Raw genomic sequence first — 20,637 nt, forward strand, 5'->3', positions numbered from 1 at the left:
TCATATCACTTAGAAATATATATATATATATATATATATATATATATATATATATATATATATATATATATATATATATATATATATATATATCACTTTCATTCGGATACATTTCTTTAAGATTGTGTTTATTCTTTATTAAAATTTGTCAAGCCCAGAAGATTGGTGATGCCTTGGTATGTATGCTATGTATTTCTCTCAGGACTGACCCCCCATCAAATCCAAACTTAAGATTTACAGACTGAAGGGAATGTGACCTTATTAAATTTCCTCTGACTGGCAGCCCCTTCTCAGTAAATTACAAGTAGGTGTTTTGTAATTAATCTAGGAAAGATTTCTCATGGTTATTAGATGTCCGCCCCCTTTCGAATGGACAAATGATAGTAGCCAAATGGGAGGCTTTACAGCAGGAAGCTGGGTTTGTACTAATGCCACATCCTACTGAAAGTTCCAGTATGTGGCATAATTAAACAGCAAATAAAGCAATGCTTGTTGTTTAGGTTTCAAATTCCGATATGCTTCTCTTTGTTTGCCACATTAATGACAGCATTTTGTATCCCTGTAGAATAAAAGAGGATTAAAGCTTGTCAAAGAAGAAGTCATGAATTATTCCAGCTACACAGCAGATAATTGTAACACGGAGACTGCTAGAGGGGGATTAAATGTAAACTGCTATAACACCCTCAGCAGGTGCATAAAAAACAGACAGCCATAAACAAACCTTTGCTGTAAAGGTAAACTAAGGATACCCTGGCATATTTTACCCATTAAAATCAGTACACCAAGGGCTGTGTAAGGCTTTGTACAGTGTGCCAAGATAAAAACTGACTCTAAACACAGAGGACATATTCATAATAGTTATTGTTGTTATTAAATCGTTTTTCCTATTGTTAAATCAAGTCACATCTCCCTCAAAAATAAATTCTGTTAATTTATAATACGGCTGTAAAATCTTATTTCTAGAAATGTAAACGTTTTCTCTTTTGCTTTGACTTATTTAAAAATGTAAGTGATAGGTTGAGCATATTAAATTTTGTCTCCTTGCACTGTGAACAATTATATAATTATTTTACTCTTTTTAACTTCAGGCTTATATCAGTTTGTCACACCACTTGTCTGTGGTTGTGTCTTTGCGGACTAGAATATGTGAGTGGTGCGGATTTAAGTTCTCATAAGAGCAATTTTCCAGAGTGTTTTTTTTCCTCCTCGCTCCATCATCGTTTGAAGCCACAGAATGGAAAACCAGTGGAGTGTCTACAAGCTCTCAGGTGCTCTGTTCCACTCACACACACTCTTCCACGCCAGCTTTCAATGTGTGATTTGCTTAGTGATAGAAGCTTAACTTCTTATGGTCTTTTGGTCTGAAACTCAAGTTTCATGATATGAATTACTTGTATTAAAGCTAGTGTATAACAGCAACATAATAGGCTACTCAGAGCTGTGCTGTAAAAATAACTATCAGCACTCTAGCTCATGTGATACTGTTAAAATGTTTTCTACAAGTTTTAACATTGTTACATTATGTGTTTGGATTAGAGTCTCTCTTTCTCTGTCAGTTTGTCCTGGTCCATCTACCTAGGGCACCAGGTGAGCTGTCACTGGTGCCCCCTTGAAAAATTTGGATCGTGACTCCTGATTTTTTTTTTTCACTGTATCGATCCTTTTCCCCTCTCTTTCCTTCACACACTCACACAAATAAATAGAATAGGCATGGGACCCCTTGCGCGCGAAGCGAACCGTAGCGTTCAAGAGACCAGAGCTCGCGCCCTAAACTCCCGCCCTCAAGTGTGAAGCGCGAGCGCACGGCGGGAAGACGTTAACGGTCACCCCTTGACGCGCAAGTGAAGGCCACTTGAAGCGCACCACTCAACCGTTGACAGAGACTCCGTTCGGTTCAGTAAATGCAATGCTTAAACTTATTATCACCCCTTAGACCTCAAATCACCCCCCTAGCCGCTCACCAAGCAAGCTGTCCCGTTGAGGAGCAGCAGGATCAAGCCGTGGTCGGAGCGCATCTCGTCGATGTCCTGTCTGTCGACAGCTCTCCGTTCAAGAAGACGCGGTTCCTCTGGTACCGTATCCAAAACAGTCGAGACCCGGTCCCATGTCCAACATAAAGTCAAGCACGAGCTCTCCTCAGAGTGGAATCCCACCTGCGATATCTGTCACGGTAAACTCTGCTACTTGGAGAGCGTCACATCCAAAGGTGTCTGGAAACTGACAGGATACTTCTTCGCTGCCATCTGCGTACACTTAGCTCCGATTCGTGTTGCTGTGTGAGGGGAATCATCACCGTTATCCGCGCTTTTATGTGCTGGCGACAGTTAGGATCCCAGTGCGCGAGCCTGACTGGAGCGCAAACTCCTCGAGGGTCGCACATATCAGTACATGCAGACTGGCAGCAGGGCTCCTACACGCGCTGACGTTTTAAACCCCCCTCTCTCTTTCTCTCTCCCTCGTCAGAGCCCCCAATCTTCCTTTTGCACTCTTTCCCTCACTTTCCCATATACTCTTTCTCTCTCTTTCTCTCTATCTCTCTCTCTCTCTCTCTCTCTCTCTCTCTCTCTCTCTGTGTGTGTGTGTGTGTGTGTGTGTGTGTGTAGGCGCATGCGCGAGCGTGGTAGTTGGAGAGCAGGTGTGCAAACTGAGTTTCTTTCAGTCCTTTTTTTTTGTTTTCCCCTCTGGTTGCTTTGTCTTAACTATAATATCAAGAAGCTTTGTTGCTTGTTTTGTTTCCCTTAAGCCGTTTGAGTCGTTTTGTTGCGCGCCGGTATGGCGACTAATTTGACGCAACTAACGCTGCGTAATGAGTGCAGGTTAGTGGCACCAGCAACTAAAATATATCAAATGTGCCAACTTTTGTCTCATATGACGCTATTGTTAAAGAGTTAACTCGATATGGTAAAATTAAAAGTCTGTTCAGAATGATAATTTTGGCTTACACATCACCTAAAGGGTTAGTTCACCCATAAATAAAAAATTATAGGCATAAATGAGTCATCCTAGGTGTATATGACTTTCTTCTTTCAGAAGAATCCAGTTGGAGTTATTAAAAAAAAAAAAAATGTCTTTGATCTTTCAAGCTGTTTAAGGGTTCTTGAGAGAAGTGATTCATGCGATAAACAGACTCTGTCTACTCAATGCTCATCACTGCAGCCTTTCATGTGATGGGAAAAGATCGAAAAAATAATTATATAATCAACACTTCCACGATTCGTTAATCTCGACATCTGTAATAGTAAAAAAAAAAAAATATATATATATATATATATATATATATATATATATTTTTTTTTTTCTAAATTTTAAATGTAAAAATCATACTAACAATATAAATACACCTAAGGAAACATTAAAAAAGCATAAAAAAAAGGAAAAAATCCATGTCATGGGACCTTTAATAAAAAGCGCATCCATTGAAAAAAAAAGTGTCTCACCAGGCTCTGGGGGTGAACAAAAGGCCTCCTGTAGAGAATTGATGTGTTTTTGTTAGAAAAATATCAATGTTCAAAACATAATAATCATTTAAATATAACTTGCGCTTAAAGTTGTAAACAAAACAGTTCTGGGGGGAAACTATATAAAGATTTTACTGCGTTTTGAATATGGATAATTTTCTTACAAAAAACGCATTGATGTTTGGTCTATAATTGGAATTGCTCTATATGAAGTGCTATAGGAATGCATTCGGACAGGTTCCCTGTCTAAGAGTTGCCAATGGGCAATTTTAACACTACTCCCAAAGAAAAGTGATTTGACCTCACTTACTGGAGACCAGTGGCAATTCTTTGCACTCTGTCTAGCCATCATTTTAAACAAAATGTTGTGTAAAATAATACATAATGATCAATCCTATTGTATAAAAAAGATGCATTACTGATAATCTGCATTTAATATGTCATTGATTATGCTATGAAAAATAACATCAATCTAGGATTGTTATCACTTGATCAATAAAAAGCTTTCGATCGAGTTGATCAATGTCTTTTTAAAGTTTTAAAGACTTTTGGTTTTGGGGACAATTTAATCAATGATAAAATTGCTATATAATAATGCCACATGAATGATAAAGATGGCAGGTGGTCTTAGTGTCCCTGTCAAGATAAAGAGTGGAATAAGACAAGGGTGCCCTTTTCAGGTCAGCTTTATAGTTTGGTCATTGAACCTCTCTTCTGTAAGTTAAGTGAAAAATGAATGGTTCTACAGGTTAATAATATCTCTTCAGATGAATGTGTGAAAATTCCAGCATATGCTGATGAAATGAAAACAATGTTAAAGCCTTGGAAAATATTTTGGAGAGTTATGGGAAAGCCTCAACTGCCAAAGTAATTTGGGCAAAAAGTGATGCTGTGTGGTGTTGTGTCGATAACAAAAGTCCAGTACTTCCAGGTAATTTACTGTGGGGAAGAGCTGGTTTAAAGTATTTTGTTTTTATTTTTTATGAAGAGAGGAATATAGGAGAAAGAAATGGGAAGGCCTGAAGGAGAAAGTGTGTGCTCGGTTGTCTCGAAGGCAAAGCCAGCTACCCCAGCTTTCATACAGGGGAAGAGTTTCAGTTTGCAACAACCTTGTAGGCTCTTCTTTGTGGCACAAAATGATTTTCCTGGAACCTCCTAATGAACTGGTGGAAAAAAATAAAAAAATGTTTGGTAGACCTTTTGGTCTGGTCAACACTGGCTAAAAGCATCTGCATTATTTTTACCCAGATAAGAAGGTGGTCAATTATTGGTGGATTTTAAAAGCAGATTAATGACTTTTATATTTCAGACAGTGAAAAGGCTTCTTTATGGAGATGATGTATGTTGCTCTGGCGTGGCTAGAGCAGGAGGGATGGGGCTAGATTGATATCTTTTTACTTGTGGACATTCAAAACGTTGACTTGTTTGGACTTACTTCATTTTATCTTTCGATGTTTAAAGCCTGGAGAATTTTAAATATTCCAAGGAATCTTAGGGACGGGCGAGACCTTTGGCTTAGAGAGGAACCCCTACTGCATAATCCTGTTGTTTCAGAAATTTTAAAGTCATTATCTCTGAGAAATTCTTTAAAGAATGCAGAAGTTACAAAATGTGGTCATTTAATAACAACGGAAGGAGGAATGTCTGCTGAAATGCTGTCCGCTGAACTTGGCGTTAGGTCAGTTCGCCTGACACAGAGACTGTTACACAATATTTTAATGTTTACACAAGAATTTTAAACATGCTTTGGAAACAGCTCATGAGGACCTGGATTTTACCTGGTGTGGGTTTTTTTAAGAGAAGAAGAGGGCCTTACTTACCTTCAGGACACCAGAATTTAAAATTTGTAGTGAAATGGGCAAAAGGGCAATTTACATAACATGTGTCAAAGTTTTTTTTAGAAGGACTTCTAATCCAAATGGCAGGAGAATCTCGGTTAAGAAACCTTCCCTAAGGGGTGCTTGAGGACCTTGTACAAACCTCCAATTGAGAAAAGGTCTGGAGACCTTCAATAAAGCCACAAGTCTTTTTGTGCATAGTTTAATAGCTACAAACAGATACAGAGCACACCTTGATCCACAGGTCGGGAGGGGTGTCCTTTTTGTGGTATCGCAGAAAATGTTTTTCAATAATTGTTTTTATTGTGAAAGACTTGTGGCTGTATTGGCTCAAGTAAAAAAATGGTGCATAGTCTTATTCTCACCCATGCTTATTATCTATGGTCCCAAGTATAATAAAAGCAAAAAAGATATTCATGTTTTGCTAAATGTTTTATTTGGCCAAGAAAAGATGGCGATATGATTATCATGTAAAGGTAGATTTAATGGTGTGGGGTCAATTGATGCAATGTTAATTTTAATGGGTTGGTCAAGTCAAGAGTAATGGTGGAATATGCTTACTATCAAATGGTTTAAGACCTTGAAACTTTTTATTATTTTTGAGGAGTGAACCAGTGTTTGTGTGAAATTGATATTGATGGATCTTTGCAATTGTATGTGGGTTTTTGGGGGTTTGACTTTGACTTATTACTTTTTTAATTAATTAATTTTTATTGTATTATTTATTTATTTTGCTTATAAGTTGAGATGTAATGTTTATTAATCCTGTGAAAATTTTTAAGACTTTTTTTTTTATAATAAATTGTTATAGAGTCTCTAAAAGTCTCTATCTCTCTCTCTCAAAAAATAAAAAATAAATAAAAAATACACAGTGATGCATTGCTTGATAATAAAGATCATCAAGATCAGTATTTTTTGTAACAACATTCCTGTTGACCAATCAGTGGCCATTAATTTTAGGGTTATGGTTAAAAGGATGGTTCACCCAAAAGCTATAATTCTGTTTTTGATGTCCTCATATAATTTCAAACCTGCTTTCCTTCACCCTCTACCTCCATTTGCTGTCATTGCCTCTTTTTTCCCCCTGCACTGAGAGTCAACTGAGTAAACTGTGAGTAAATTGTTATTTTGAATGTTTTTGGATAACTTATATCTGTACATTTCTGATTGGTTTATTAAGTGACTGATATGCATGCTGTTCCAGGAACATGTCCTTCTCACACTGTGCTGACAGCAGGAACATCACCGGTTATTAAACCTGATGCCAGCGGCACCTTTCCACAAGGTACAGGTTATTCTTATTGGTTTGTCTGCATCGATGCACCTCTGTTATCTGTTTTGGGTTAATTGTCTCTCTCCTTTTTCTTTTTCATCACCAAAGATACTCTCCCCTCCACCTAACTGGTAATTGGCCCCAGGAGAGACCTACTGTGCGTATTGCAATGTGATTTGTTTAGCTTTATTGAATTGAAACAGCCTGGTATCCTCTGCTTTACTCTTTGAGTGTAATATGAAATCAGATCACCTGCACTAGAGCCAACTGAGAGCACTTGCTCGATTGTCACATGTTTGTTAGGAGCCATAATTTAATTTCTTGTCGTGTTTTTTTTTTTTTGGCGGGGGGTGGGGGGGGGGTGTACTCAGGGGTGGTAATTTCCCTATTAAACATCAAGTCTCCCTCTCTTTTGTCTTTTTTCCTATTTCTATAAATCTGTTTTTTTTTTTTGGCTTTTTAATCCTCAAATTTTGTTACCCAATCTCCAGGGTTTTAATCAGAGAATTTGACACTTGCCGCTCCATCAACAAGAATACATACTTCTACTTAAAGGGATAGTTCACTCTCAAATTAAATTTTGGTATGTTTTAGCTTACCTCAAGGACATCCAAGATGTAGGTTTCTTTGTTTACGCAGTATTTCCCATTTTGATATTTTTAGGTCAAACCGTTCTTGTCTGTGACTCATATAATGGAGGTCTATGGTCACCACCTCAAAGAGCAGACACAGAGGAGTCCAAATTAAACAATTCCCCATCATAAGTACACACTGATGACCTAAGACACGAAACGAGCGGTTCGTGTTAGAAAACGAAGAGCATTTATATAGTTTTTACCTCTTGTACACAACCACATCCAACTGATCTGAGTGCGCGTGTGCTTCCTGATGTGACGTGCGCGCGCTCTGGCTTAGTCTCCGCAAGCGCGAAAAGTGCCGGTAGTGATCTCTCGTGCATGAACGTCACTCATTGTTTACCCTTACTGTCTATGGTTTACACAGAGATTTCGGAAGTGTTACCTTTCACTGTGAAGATCTAAACATATTTAGACATACAGGAAATTGCAATGGATGACGATTTCAATATATCCATAGATAACTTTTTTTTTTTCACAACCATATTTATTTGAACCAGAATACACAGATCAAGTACTCAGGAGCGATTTGCTGCAGCAACATGTCTTCAAGCCTCAGAGAGAAGGAGATCTCTTTAAAATTGGTGGTGTTTTAGTAGCAAGTGTTGTGAGATGCCAACAGAAGTGGAGAGCATATGTTGTCATGAATGGAACAACTACAAGACGACAACGAGGACATTGACAGTATCACATCACACACCTGCCTGACTGAAGTTCCTGAGTTTTCTCCGCTGTTGAGACGCAGCGTTTTGCACGTTGTGTTTAGTTTGCCATGTATAAACTGGAAGCGACGTCCAATGCAAGAGGGACCCAATGGCACGCTGTCAACAGAGTGAGTAATGTGTTGTATTTTTATTATAATCGCAACGATTATAGGGTGCATTATAAACAAATTAATTAATTACAATTACTGCATTATATTTCAGACAGTGCAGATTGGTGGCGTATCGTGTGGTAAACAGTAAACAATGAGTGAGGTTCATGCGCGAGAGATCACTTCCGGCGCTCTCCGCGCTTGCGCAGACTAAGCCAGAGCGCGCGCACGTCGCATCAGGAAGCACTCGCGCACTCAGATCAGTTGGATGTGGTTGTGTACAAGAGGTAAAAATGATATAAATACTGTTCGTTTTCTTTCACAAACTGCTCGTTTCGTGTCTTAGGTCATCAGTGTGTACTTATGATGGGGAATTGTTTAATTTGGACTCCTCTGTGTCTGCTCTTTGAGGTGGTGACCATAGACCACCATTATATGAGTCACAGACAAGAACGGTTTGACCTAAAAAATATCAAAATGGGAAATACTGCAGAAACAAAGAAACCTACATCTTGGATGTCCTTGAGGTAAGCTAAAACATACCAAAATTTAATTTGAGAGTGAACTATCCCTTTTAATCATTCACGCACACACTGCTTTAATGCCCAATATTAATATCTGACAGGGGATGTGAAGTGACCTTAGAGGGTCAAAGGTCACTTTCCTGCTTTTTCTAAGCATGCCCACACACAGAAGTTTAAAGCTACAAATTTATTAAGCCATTTTTTCCCCAAATAAGCCATTTCCACAAACATAATGTTTAATATATAAAACATACACTATTTATTGCTATTTGCAGTGAGATTTTTTGTGTGATGGTCAAAAAACCTGTCCAGGTTATGTTTCGCCCTCAAATTTGCCTTTAATATATGCTGATTTAAAAACACTTTCACATTCAGGCTATTGAAAATGGGAATAACTAAAAGAAAGAAATAAAAAGAACAAAAATATTGTGTCACCAAATAAACCTCCTCTGCAGTATTTAGAAATATAATGATAGTAATTATGCATAAGGATGATGTTACAAGTCATGCCGAGTTTGTGTATATGTGTATCAGTGATTGAAAGAGATAGTGTCTCTGTTTGTGTTTGTCTGTGAGCCTGCATTAGTGTAGGGATCAGGACTGAGGGCGTTAGTGGCTTTATCTTGTTTCACATTGCTAATGTCATTTGAGTGAGCTGTGTAGGAGACAACGGATAATTCAATGAGGAGACACTGCATGCCAGTAATGAACTGGTTACTGTAGAAAGGTCATTATCTCCATCTTGTGTTGAGTTTTGTTACTACAACCATTCTGGAGAAAATTGTGCAGTTGATTTTGATGAATTTGATTTTGATGAATTTTTAATGGTTGAGACTGCCTTCTAAAGAGCCAGTGAGCTTAAGAGATGACACTAGTAAATATTTTATGAATACTATGTTTATATCGCTATAGAAATTAAAAGATCATTTGAAAAAAGTAGTTATTAATCAATTTACCACTTTAAACCATTTTACCGGATGCCATTTTTATAGTTTCACCAAAAAGTTCACTCAGAATTGTGAAATATAAGGCAGTGTATGTCTGTGCTGCCTTCAAACAGCATCCAGAAGATGTTAATCTTAATAGACATAAGGCACACCTGAATGTAATGTACACATAACATCCTGTCTGTCTGTCTTCCATATACTTTCAGAGAAGCCAGCATTTTCTTTCTCTGGTTTGGTTGAAGTTTTTATTTTAGTATAGTTATGAGTATATTTATATGTGCATTCATAGCACCCTGGATTTATTTCAGCAGAGACATTATCTCACGTTTTTTTTAAAAGAAGGTGTTTTACCTATAGCAACTGAAGAGGGCACTATTGCTTTGAGGAAAATACATCAGCTTGTAATTCATATTCTCCATATCACTACAAAGTAGCTTGAAAGTTCAGTTTAATTCCATTCTCAGGAGCTGACACAGCATGGGCTTTTTTAAAGGTGGTTTGACATCAAACTATAAGTGACATTTGCTCAGTTATTCCAGCTCAAATGATCCTCACCAAGGAATTATGAATGATATGATTTCATTCCCACTGATTTGTCCCCCGTGAATTACATATCCCCCATGCAAAAGAATGATGAGCCAAAGCACAGAGAAACAGGATATAAATGAGAAAGGCAACCTGTCTGGGAGAGTGAGGGTGGCCGAACCGCCATCAGTTCCAGAAACATAATCATGTTCAGGCAAGTTCAATTGGACATCATCCCTAAATCCACAGTGATTCACACTCATTATGAATGTAAACAATGTAGGATGAGGAGAAGAAAAATGTAGATCACAAATGTAAACGTAATCAGCAAGAAAAAAAAATGCATATGATTGGTGTTTGTTTTGAGCTGTTACAATTTGTGCAGAAATATACAACACAATCCCCCAACCTCCAATTCTCCACATGACCAGCATTTATTCAGCTTGAGTACTGTTTAAAAATTGTCAAAATTAAGCTTATGACTTAAGAGAAATGTAGGATAAAATAGATAACATCAAGAAAGGGGACAGATGGGACGAAAAACATACAAATCAAACCCTCATTAAAGAAATACCATTTGAAGATAGAGGATGAAAGCAGTGCAGTGTCAGTAAGAGGAGAGCAGGGAAGAGAGCTGGCCTGCAAAGGTTGAGTTCACTTCTCTTTATGTTCTAGAGGATCAGGCCTATTCATCAGTGCCTTATTCATGCTTCTTTTCTTAGTTTCATCTGATGCCCCTTTTCTGAACGAAGGCACGGAATGAAAAGAAATGCAAGCATCCGGTTTTTCTCTTTTTCACAAATAGTTTATTTGAGATTGATCCATTTGGATAGGCAGGCTCGTTACAGTGTATGTGTGAGAGCTGATTGTCAGATGGTAATGATTGAAGGAATGATTTTTCCTGGTTTGAGTACACCTACATTTAATCAATGAAATCTGATCTTTTGACAAACACTACTGTTGAAACGTTTGGGGTCATTAATATATTTTAAAGAAAATTCTGCAAGAATGCATTAAATCACAGTTTCCATAAAAATATTCTTTTGATTTCTTCTGATTTTAATTATCTATTGGTACATATTAGTACATAATAGTAGTATTTGTTGATATTAACTTGAACTAAGATTAATAAATGTTTTAGAAATATTTTTAATTGTTAATTTTTGTAAACTAAACAAATAGAACCTTACTGTAAAGTGATACCAAAATGTTTCTTGAGCAGCAAATCAATGTATTAAAAGGATTTCTGAAGGATCATGTGATACTGAAGACTGGAGTAATGTTGCTGAAAACTCAGCTTTGCATCATTTAATTATAATTTATAAATTAATTATAATTTAAAAATGTATTAAAATAGACAACAGTTATTTTATAATGTAAAAATATAAAACATATTTCACAACATTACACAGTATTTTTGATCAAATAAATGCAGCGTGGTTCAGCATAACATACTTCTTTCAAAAACAAAATCTTATACACACACTTTTGAACAGTACTTATATCTATTTTCTGTTCACATTTCCTTAAGGCACAGTAGAATACATTAGTCCCCGATTAAGATGCGTTTGGTATTGAAAGATATCTTTTTATTAGTAACCCCCATGTTTTACATAAACACCACTAGATGTCTTTTTCTTTTTTTTATAAAAGCAGAGGTGTGTAATTAGTGCAATGCTATAGTGTAACCAAACAACAAAAGTTTTACAAACACACAATTCTGTCTGAAATCCTTTTTGATGCTTAGAATTGCTTAGTTTTGGACATATATGATTAACACGTCCTTTGTTGCAAGCAATTCATGTTTTTCTTTAACATACCAAATATCAGATGCCTGACCAGACTAATCAGTGAAGGCCACAGGGGACCAGCCTAGAATGGGTGTGTATTTTGTCTTCCTCCATTGCTTTCATTTTGAAGGAATTGTTTCCAGATTTCATCAAAGCCAAGCCCACAACTAAGCAGTGTCCTCACCTTTACACTTCCACCAAATTATCTTTCTCTCATTCTCTTGTTGTCTCTTCTTCAAAACTTCCCTTCTTTTAGTATCTCTGGTGGCTGCCATTTAAAGAGCACGAAAAAAATTAATAAATATGACAACGAGCCATTAGACTCGAGCACGTATCCCAATTACTGTCTGTTGGTTGAGTCTGAATCCAGCTGTGGATTTGATGATGGGATGAGGCTAGAGGGGCAAGCAGGTCTATCCTCTATGGCCTCTATTGATCAGAGCCTTTAATGGACTGCGTCAGAATGCTAAATATAAGCCTACATATGCGCACACAATACATAAAAATATTTATAGTTAAAACTGCCCGTCTCTGTGGCATATATATATATATATATATATATATATATATATATATATATATATATATATATATGTTTAAGGTCACATTGATTGTAATTTCATATTAGTGTTCTCCTTTTGTGTTCTGCGGAGGAAAGTAAGCCATTCGCTTTGGAACAACATTAAGGTCAGTAAATGATTTTCATCTTTTTGATATGTGCTATCCCTTCAAGTTAAAACTGTTTTGCTAGCATTTTATTCTGTTATCATTTCTTAACAAAGGTAATAGGATCTCACAGGAGCGAGGCAGACCACAGGTGTTTTGCTATGCTGACAAGAGACGCACACATGATGAGTAGCCATTAGACATGCTTCATTCTGTTGAAAGAAGATGAGAATCCTTTGATAAAGTTGAATGCGGAGCCTGTTGAAATAGTTCTGACCACTGCCACAGATATACACACACGGACTGTGGGCCTCAGTGGAGGTGTAATTTGAGAGGTCTCTATGTATGCGTGTACTGGTCCCGCATTGCCCTTTTGCCATGATCAGGTTGAGACAGGAAGCAGCCATGACCTTCTAAAAAAGGGTTAGATGCAACCTAAAATGCTAACAATTGAATTAGTGTTTTCATATGTCTAGGGGAAAGCAGAAACCCCAGTGCTTGTGATGGTTTGGTTACATATTTAATTTTCTCTGGAAATTTTAAGAAGATCCTTTAAACATGAAGGTCATCTCTGTTGTTCATTTTCCGACTCAGTTATGCTGTCAAAGATGTGGAACCAGACACAGTAGTCCTCATTAATGCAGCAGTGATTCATGTTTAATGTCTGTCGATGAGGATAAATGGCTTTTAGAGACTTTGGTTAAAAGCGAGTGAATACACTTCATATAAAAATCAATAATCCCAGCTACTTATCTCCATCTGATGTGACTACTCTGGTGTTATCTCTAAATGATACAGTTTGTTTATTTATATAAAGATGGATGCTTTGGACAGGAGCATCTTCACTTCACATATGGTTGCTCTATTATTAAAAAGCTTTTTTTTGTATTTAATATATTTCTTTAACTTTTTTAAGTATATGTATGTAGTTGTGTGTTTCGGATTGGTCAGTATGCACAGTTGGGTTAACGGTGCATATGATATGGGTGTAGAGGGTGGGGAAAGACTGAGATAGAGAGACTAATGGAATTCATAATTAAAAAAAGCTTTTAGTGCAAGGAGGACCTCCGAGGTTGAATGATCAGGGCAAAGCGGTTTCACACACACTCACTTGCTCACTCATCCAGACAGTGGATGTAAGCATCCAATCCTTGAATAAATGCGGGTCTAATCAGAATCTGCATGCAGAACTTCTTGTCTGTTCACGTATTCAGGTTTTTAAGTAATTGATAGGGCTGGGTAAAAAAAAAAAAAAGATTTCTTGATTTAAATTGATTCTTATGAACTATATCAACATATAAATCCCAAGAATCGATTATTTAGTCTGTCAAATAGCGAACATAACATAACATCTCCCATCCAATAAATTGGAATAATCTTTGTGATTTGTTATTTCTGATATGAAACAACTCAATATGTATAACTCCACTACTTAAGAAACCAACCCTCAACCCATCTCTTTTAGAGAACTACAGACCAGTTTCCCTTCTTCCTTTCATTGCAAAAACACTTGAACGAGCTGTGTTCAACCAAGTCTCTACATTTCTCACACACAACAACCTCCTTGACCGCAACCAATCTGGCTTCAGAAGTGGACATTCAACTGAGACTGCCTTGCTCTCAGTTGTTGAAGCTCTAAGACTGGCAAGAGCGGAATCCAAATCTTCAGTACTTATCCTGCTTGATCTGTCTGCTGCTTTTGACATGGTTAACCACCAGATCCTCCTATCAACCCTACTGGCAAAGGGCACCTCAGGAACCACACTTCAATGGTTTGAGTCTTACCTATAAGATAGGTCCTTCAAAGTATCTTGGAGAGGTGAGGTGTCCAAGTCACAACATCTAACTACTGGGGTGCCTCAGGGCTCAGTTCTTGGACCACTTCTCTTCTCTGTCTACATGGCATCATTAGGTTCTGTCATTCAGAAACATGGCTTTTCATACCACTGCTATGCTGATGACACTCAACTCTACCTCTTATTCCATCCTGATGATCCGACGGTAGTTATTCGCATCTCAGCTTGTCTAACAGACATTTCTTGCTGGATGATGGACCATCACCTTCAGTTCAACCTTACCAAGACAGAACTGCTTGTGATTCCAGCAAACCCATCGTTTCATCACAATTTCACCATCAAGTTAGGCACATCAACCATAACTACTTCAAAAACAGCTAGAAGCCTTGGAGTTATGATTGATGATCAGCTGACTTTCTCAGACCACATTGCTAAAACGGTCCGATCCTGCTGATTTGCTTTATTCAACATCAAGAAGATCAGACCCTTTCTTTCGGAACATGCTGCACAACTCCTTGTTCAAGCTCTTGTTCTGTCCAGGCTGGACTATTGCAATGCCCTCTTGGCAGGTCTTGCAGCCAGTTCTATCAAACCTTTACAATTAATCCAGAACGCAGCAGCAAGATTAACTTTTAATGAGCCAAAAAGAATACACGTCACACCTCTGTTTATCAATTTGCACTGGCTACCAATAGCTGCTTGCATAAAATTCAAAACATTGAGGTTTGCCTTCAAAACTACCACTGGCTCTGCCCCCATTTACCTCAATTTGTTACTTCAGACTTATGTGCATGCTAGAAGCTTGCGATCTGCAAGTGAACGTCGCTTGATTGTGCCATCCCAAAGAAGCACAATGTCACTTACAGACTTTTAAATTAAATGTTCCCTCCTGGTGGAATGACCTCCCCAACTCAATCCGAGCAGCTGAGTCCTTAGCCATCTTCAAGAATCAGCTTAAAACCAATCTCTTCCATCTTTATTGGACCCTCTAACTTTAACACTCACTATTCTAATTCTATTCTTTAAAAAAAAAATCTATACCTTTCTAATATTTTTGTATTCTATTTTTTTTTTCATTTATTATGCAATTGTGTGTGTGTGTGTGTGCAAAAAAGTTTGCAGATTTGTCCGTGTCTGTTATGGACTTAAATAGAGCAACCAAATTAGAGGCAATTTTGGTTTTGCTAGCTACAAAATGATGTTGTTGTAACAAAAGTCCACTGAAGGCAAGCGTAGCAAGAACCCAAGTGCAGTTTATTTACAGAAGTGAAATCCAAACAAGATACACACACTTGACTAGAACAGACTTGACTAGAACAGACTTGACTAGAACAGACTTGACTCACCAACAGCAGGTTACAACATTAATACATGACAGGGAACAAGGCAATGACATGGCTACTTATAACAGACAATGAGGGGTCACATGACATGAACAAACCAATCAGAACATGACACAATGAACAAGAGGAACCAATAGCATAAAGACATCAAACAATAACAGAATAAAAGACATGAAAACAAGAACATGAAACAAAACCCTAAAAGATACATTACAGTTGTCTTAAAGGTACACTTCATAAGGTTTTGTTTACATTGCACTGACTTTTATTCATCCTAGTAGTCCTGGACTTTACACTTGTCAATATAAATACATTAAAAAAAAATCCTGTCTCTCATTTTTTCATTTTGTGTATTTTTTATGTTTGGCTGTTGTTCAGAGCATTTTGGGGTGTGGTATATATAGTCATTCATTTGACCTTCCACATAGGAGCTGCCTGTCGATGTGTTCATACAAAACTAAAATGACGATTTTGTGTATTACTGTAGTCTGTAATTTCAGCATTCAATGTTGGCCATGAACTGTTTGTAATGAGTAAAGAACATCATTTCCATTTGCACAATGCAGTTCTTAGAGAGAGTTGCTCTAGCTTTTTGTTATGTCCACTCTGTCACTGCAAACACAGGCTCTGGATAATGTAAATATTTAGCATGCTGTTGTGTGTGCTTGTGCCTGTTGTTATTTTGTAACTAGATGCCTGGTGGACTGCTGTAAAATTGCCACGTTAGCCTTTTCCAGTGAAAGGTACCACATAAAGGTGTGGCTTTTCGTGCTTTATACATATACATAACAGCTGTTCATCTAAGAAATTGTTACAAATTTTTTATGCCACTAACAAATAGGAAATTTTAATGGGGGGTGGGGGGTGCATGTTTTCAGCAACTGTGTGTTCAGAGATTTAGCTAAGTCCGTCTGCTTGATTATCAGACATTTTTCATCCATAAGCTTCATTTGCAAAATCAGATGAAAATCAGGAGGATGTCGGTATACAGCAGCATTGGGGGGCTGTTAATAATTAGCAAAAATGTATGATGCCATTGTTGTCAGATTTTATTGCTGATTTGAAATATGCTTTTGAAACAGAATTGTGACTATTCGTTTTGGAGATTTTGGTCTTTTCCCATTCATGTAGGAGGAGGTTGTACTCAAAGGCACAATTATTGATTTGTTAAAGGGTAGGCAAACATTGTTAATCTTTAATTAAAAAAAAAAACAAAACAAAAAAATCCTTGAAACATTACGTCAACAATATTTTGCAAATGACTAGGCTTGTGTCTTGGAGTTTGCAATGAATGCATGAATAAATGAATGAATAGTAATCCACAGTTTATAGTTCAAAACTGTGATTTTGATTAATATTTTTATGTGATGCATGTGCACTCCTTTTTTGTACCAAAGGTTGTACATGCATGTATGCCTCTTACCTATACTGTACATAAAATATAGTATGTCTGGATGGTTTCCAATAAATTCCTGAGTGAACTGACTTGTCTTAAAGGGACTTTTGCTGTTGCTGACCACTGGGATTGTGTATCCTAGTGTTTTACTGGGGGCTCTTCTGTCTTTTAATGACTAATAAAACATGAAAGCAAAGATATAAGAGCTTGTGTTCATCCAATGTACATTTTTTTACACTGAAGCTGTGCCTGAACATGGTTTCTATGACAATCACTGAAGGGACAAACACACAAACAGCGTAACATTATTCCATGAATTTGCATGCCAAAACAGGGTGCTACATGACAAAGAGAATGTCGGAGAGAAATGTCAAAAAGATTCCTTCAATCTGTCATCCCTCCTCTTTTCTTGATTGGTACAGTAAGTGTGACAGACCTCTGCTAAAGAGAGAGATTTCAGTAAAAGCCTCTTTAATGGCTGCTCTCACCTGTAGACTGTTGTGGGAGTTTCATAGCATTCTGTGCTGGAATATCTGCTTTACACTATCCTTTCCTCCAACATTTGTTTGCACTTATTCTGCATTGCGCTCAATTTGGATTAATTATGTTTTTGCAAGCAACCGTTTTTTGAGCTTCTAGAAATATGAATAGAAAGTGGAACACAAGAGTATGAAAGACAAATGTGCTGAATCAGCAAAATGTGACCACTTTAAATTGAATAAATCTATAAAGCAGCAATGGCCACAGGAAGAACATGTTGGTGCACCCTGAATTCAATTTCATATTAAGTATGGTCTTTTGAACTTTGTGTCCATCAAAGAATCATGATAAGCGCATCGTGGTTTTCACAAACACATTAAAGGGATAGTTCACCCAAAAATGAAAATTATGTCATTAATGACTCACCCTCATGTTGTTCCAAACCCGTAAGACCTCCGTTCATCTTCGGAACACAGTTTAAGACATTTTAGATTTAGTCAGAGAGCTCTCAGTCCCTCCATTGAAACTGTGTGTACGGTATACTGTCCATGTCCAGAAAGGTAATAAAAACATCTTCAAAGTAGTCCATGTGACATCAGAGGGTCAGTTAGACTTTTTTGAAGCATCGAAAATACATTTTGGTCCAAAAATAGCAAAATCTACGACTTTATTCATCATTGTCTTCTCTTCTGTGTCTGTTGTGAGAGAGTTCAAAACACAGCAGTTTGTGATATCCGATTCGCGAACGAATCATTTGATGTAACCGGATCTTCTTGAATCAGTTCACCAAATCGAACTGAATCATTTTAAACGGTTCACGTCTCCAATACGCATTAATCCACAAATGACTTAAGCTGTTAACTTTTTTAATGTGGCTGACATTCCCTCTGAGTTCAAACAAACCAATATCCCGGAGTAATTCATTTACTCAAACAGTAAACTGACTGAACTGCTGTGAAGAGAGAACTGAAGATGAACACCAAGCCGAGCCAGATAACGAACTAAATATTTACTCATTCCTGAGTCAAGAACCGTTTCTGTCAGACGCGTCCGATTCGAGAACCGAGGAGCTGATGATACTGTGCATGTGTGCTTCAGTGTGAAGCAGTCCGACACACAGAGCGTCTGAACCGAACTGGTTCTTTTGGTGATTGATTCTGAACTGATTCTGTGCTAATGTTATGAGCGTGGGTAAACCGAAGACTTGAATTAAGGGCCTTGAATTAATTTGAATTAATCATCGCCAATGACGCCATTACGTCGAGCGCAAAAGAACCGGTGAACCGTTTTCTTCAACCTGTTTATTGAATCTTACAGTCCGAAAGAACTACTGGTGATCCGAAAACCGATGAGTCAATCTTTCGTTCATTATCTGGCTCGGCTCGGTGTTCATCTTCAGTTCTCTCTTCAAAGCAGTTCAGTCAGTGTACTGTTTGAGTAAATGAATTACTCTGGGACATTGGTTTGTTTGAACTCAGAGAGAGTGTCAGCCACATTAAAAAAGTTAAAAGCTTAAGTCATTTGTGGATTAATGCGTTTTGGAGACGCGAACCGTTTAAAATGATTCAGTTCGATTTGGTGAACTGGTTCAAAAAGATCCGATTACATCGAATGATTCGTTCGCAAACCGGATATCACAAACTGCTGTGTTTTGAACTCTCTCACAACAGACACGGAAGAGAAGACAATGCTGAATAAAGTCGTAGTTTTTGCTATTTTTGGACCAAAATGTATTTTCACTGCTTCAAAAAATTCTAACTGACCCTTTGATGTCTCATGGACTACTTTGAAGATGTTTTTATTACCTTTCTGGACATGGACAGTAGACTGTACACACAGTTTCAATGGAGGGACTGAGAGCTGTCGGACTAAATCTAAAATATCTTAAACTGTGTTTTTCTTAAGAGGTCTCACAGGTTTGGAACGACATGAGGGTGAGTTATTAATGACATAATTTTTATTTTTAGATGAACTAACCCTTTAACCTGCAAAACTGTTTTCATTAATAATAAGAATTTATCTTGATCAGCAAATCATCATATCAGAATGATTTCTGAAGGATCACGTGACACTGAAGACTGGAGTAATGATGCTGAAAATTCAGCTTTGACATTACAGAAATAGAATATATTTTTTAATATGTTAAAATAGAAAATGTTTAAAACTTAAAACGTGGTAGTGTAAATAAAAATTTATATCTATGCAGTTCTAGTTTATAATTATTTGTAATCTTATCTTACTGTAGCTAAAAGTATCATGCATAATTTGAGATTTTATATGGCCTGTTGTGCATATGTGTATATGTATGCATATGTTTGTTTATTCAAATGTTGTCAAGTCTATATTACCTGTGGGTTAAGGATTAACATACACTCTAACTCACTCAAGCTGTCAAAATATTTAAAATGACTTTTCATTTCTTCCAGATGAGTGTGACACATGAACAAACACATGCACATAGTTGCATGCATCTACTGAAAAATGAAAACAAGGATTAATTCAATGACCCAGGTCAGAGATAACACATGGGGGAATAATCTGCCATTTTAGGCCATATTTTGCAGTATTTTACTAACACTAACAGCACCCCAAACATTCTCCCAAGGGGCACAGTACATGTTCATAACATGCAAGGAACAGCACCAGCACCACATGCTGTAAAGTAGAAGGGTTGATGTAGAGCAGGGATAGGCAACTCCGGTCCTGGAGGGCCACTATCCTGCAGAGTCTACTGTATCTAGTAATCCCGAAAACACTGATTGCCTTTTTCAGGTGTGTTTAATTAGGGTTGGAGCTAAACTCTGCAGGATAGTGGCCCTCCAGGACCAGAGTTGGCTATCCCTGATGTAGAGTTTAGGGGGACATGGGAAACATAAGACTCCCCTTGGCAGTTAGAGCTTAAATCATGGACAAAAACCCCATTCAGGACAGTCTGCTAACTACTCAGGGGTCGAGTGATCCACTGCCAGATCAAATTTTTATGAAAACTGATTTGACTGATGGCTGGCTGCACTCTATGTTTCGAAACAGTTAACCTTCCTCACGTAGATGTGAAGAGAAAAGGAAGAAGTAAAACCAAAAATTAAACCAGCTTTGCACTTTGGTCTTTCTCTCCAGGCACTGAGTGGAATATCTAAGTCCCATGACAGGGG

General features: G+C 37.5%; 1 protein-coding gene across 1 annotated transcript in view; it reads right to left on the minus strand.

Annotated features, from left to right (window-relative positions):
• LOC132148565 (neurexophilin-1-like) overlaps positions 1 to 2,517 on the minus strand; it is a 38,321-nt gene extending 35,804 nt beyond the window's left edge. The window contains exon 1 of the mRNA XM_059557256.1: positions 1,962 to 2,517. Within this exon, the coding sequence (XP_059413239.1) occupies positions 1,962 to 2,015 (54 nt within the window). The 5' untranslated portion in view covers positions 2,016 to 2,517. The remainder of the gene's footprint in view (positions 1 to 1,961) is intronic.
• Positions 2,518 to 20,637: the final 18,120 nt, after the last annotated feature.

Source organism: Carassius carassius, chromosome 9 (genome assembly GCF_963082965.1).
Source record: "Carassius carassius chromosome 9, fCarCar2.1, whole genome shotgun sequence".
Classification (NCBI taxonomy): domain Eukaryota; kingdom Metazoa; phylum Chordata; class Actinopteri; order Cypriniformes; family Cyprinidae; genus Carassius; species Carassius carassius.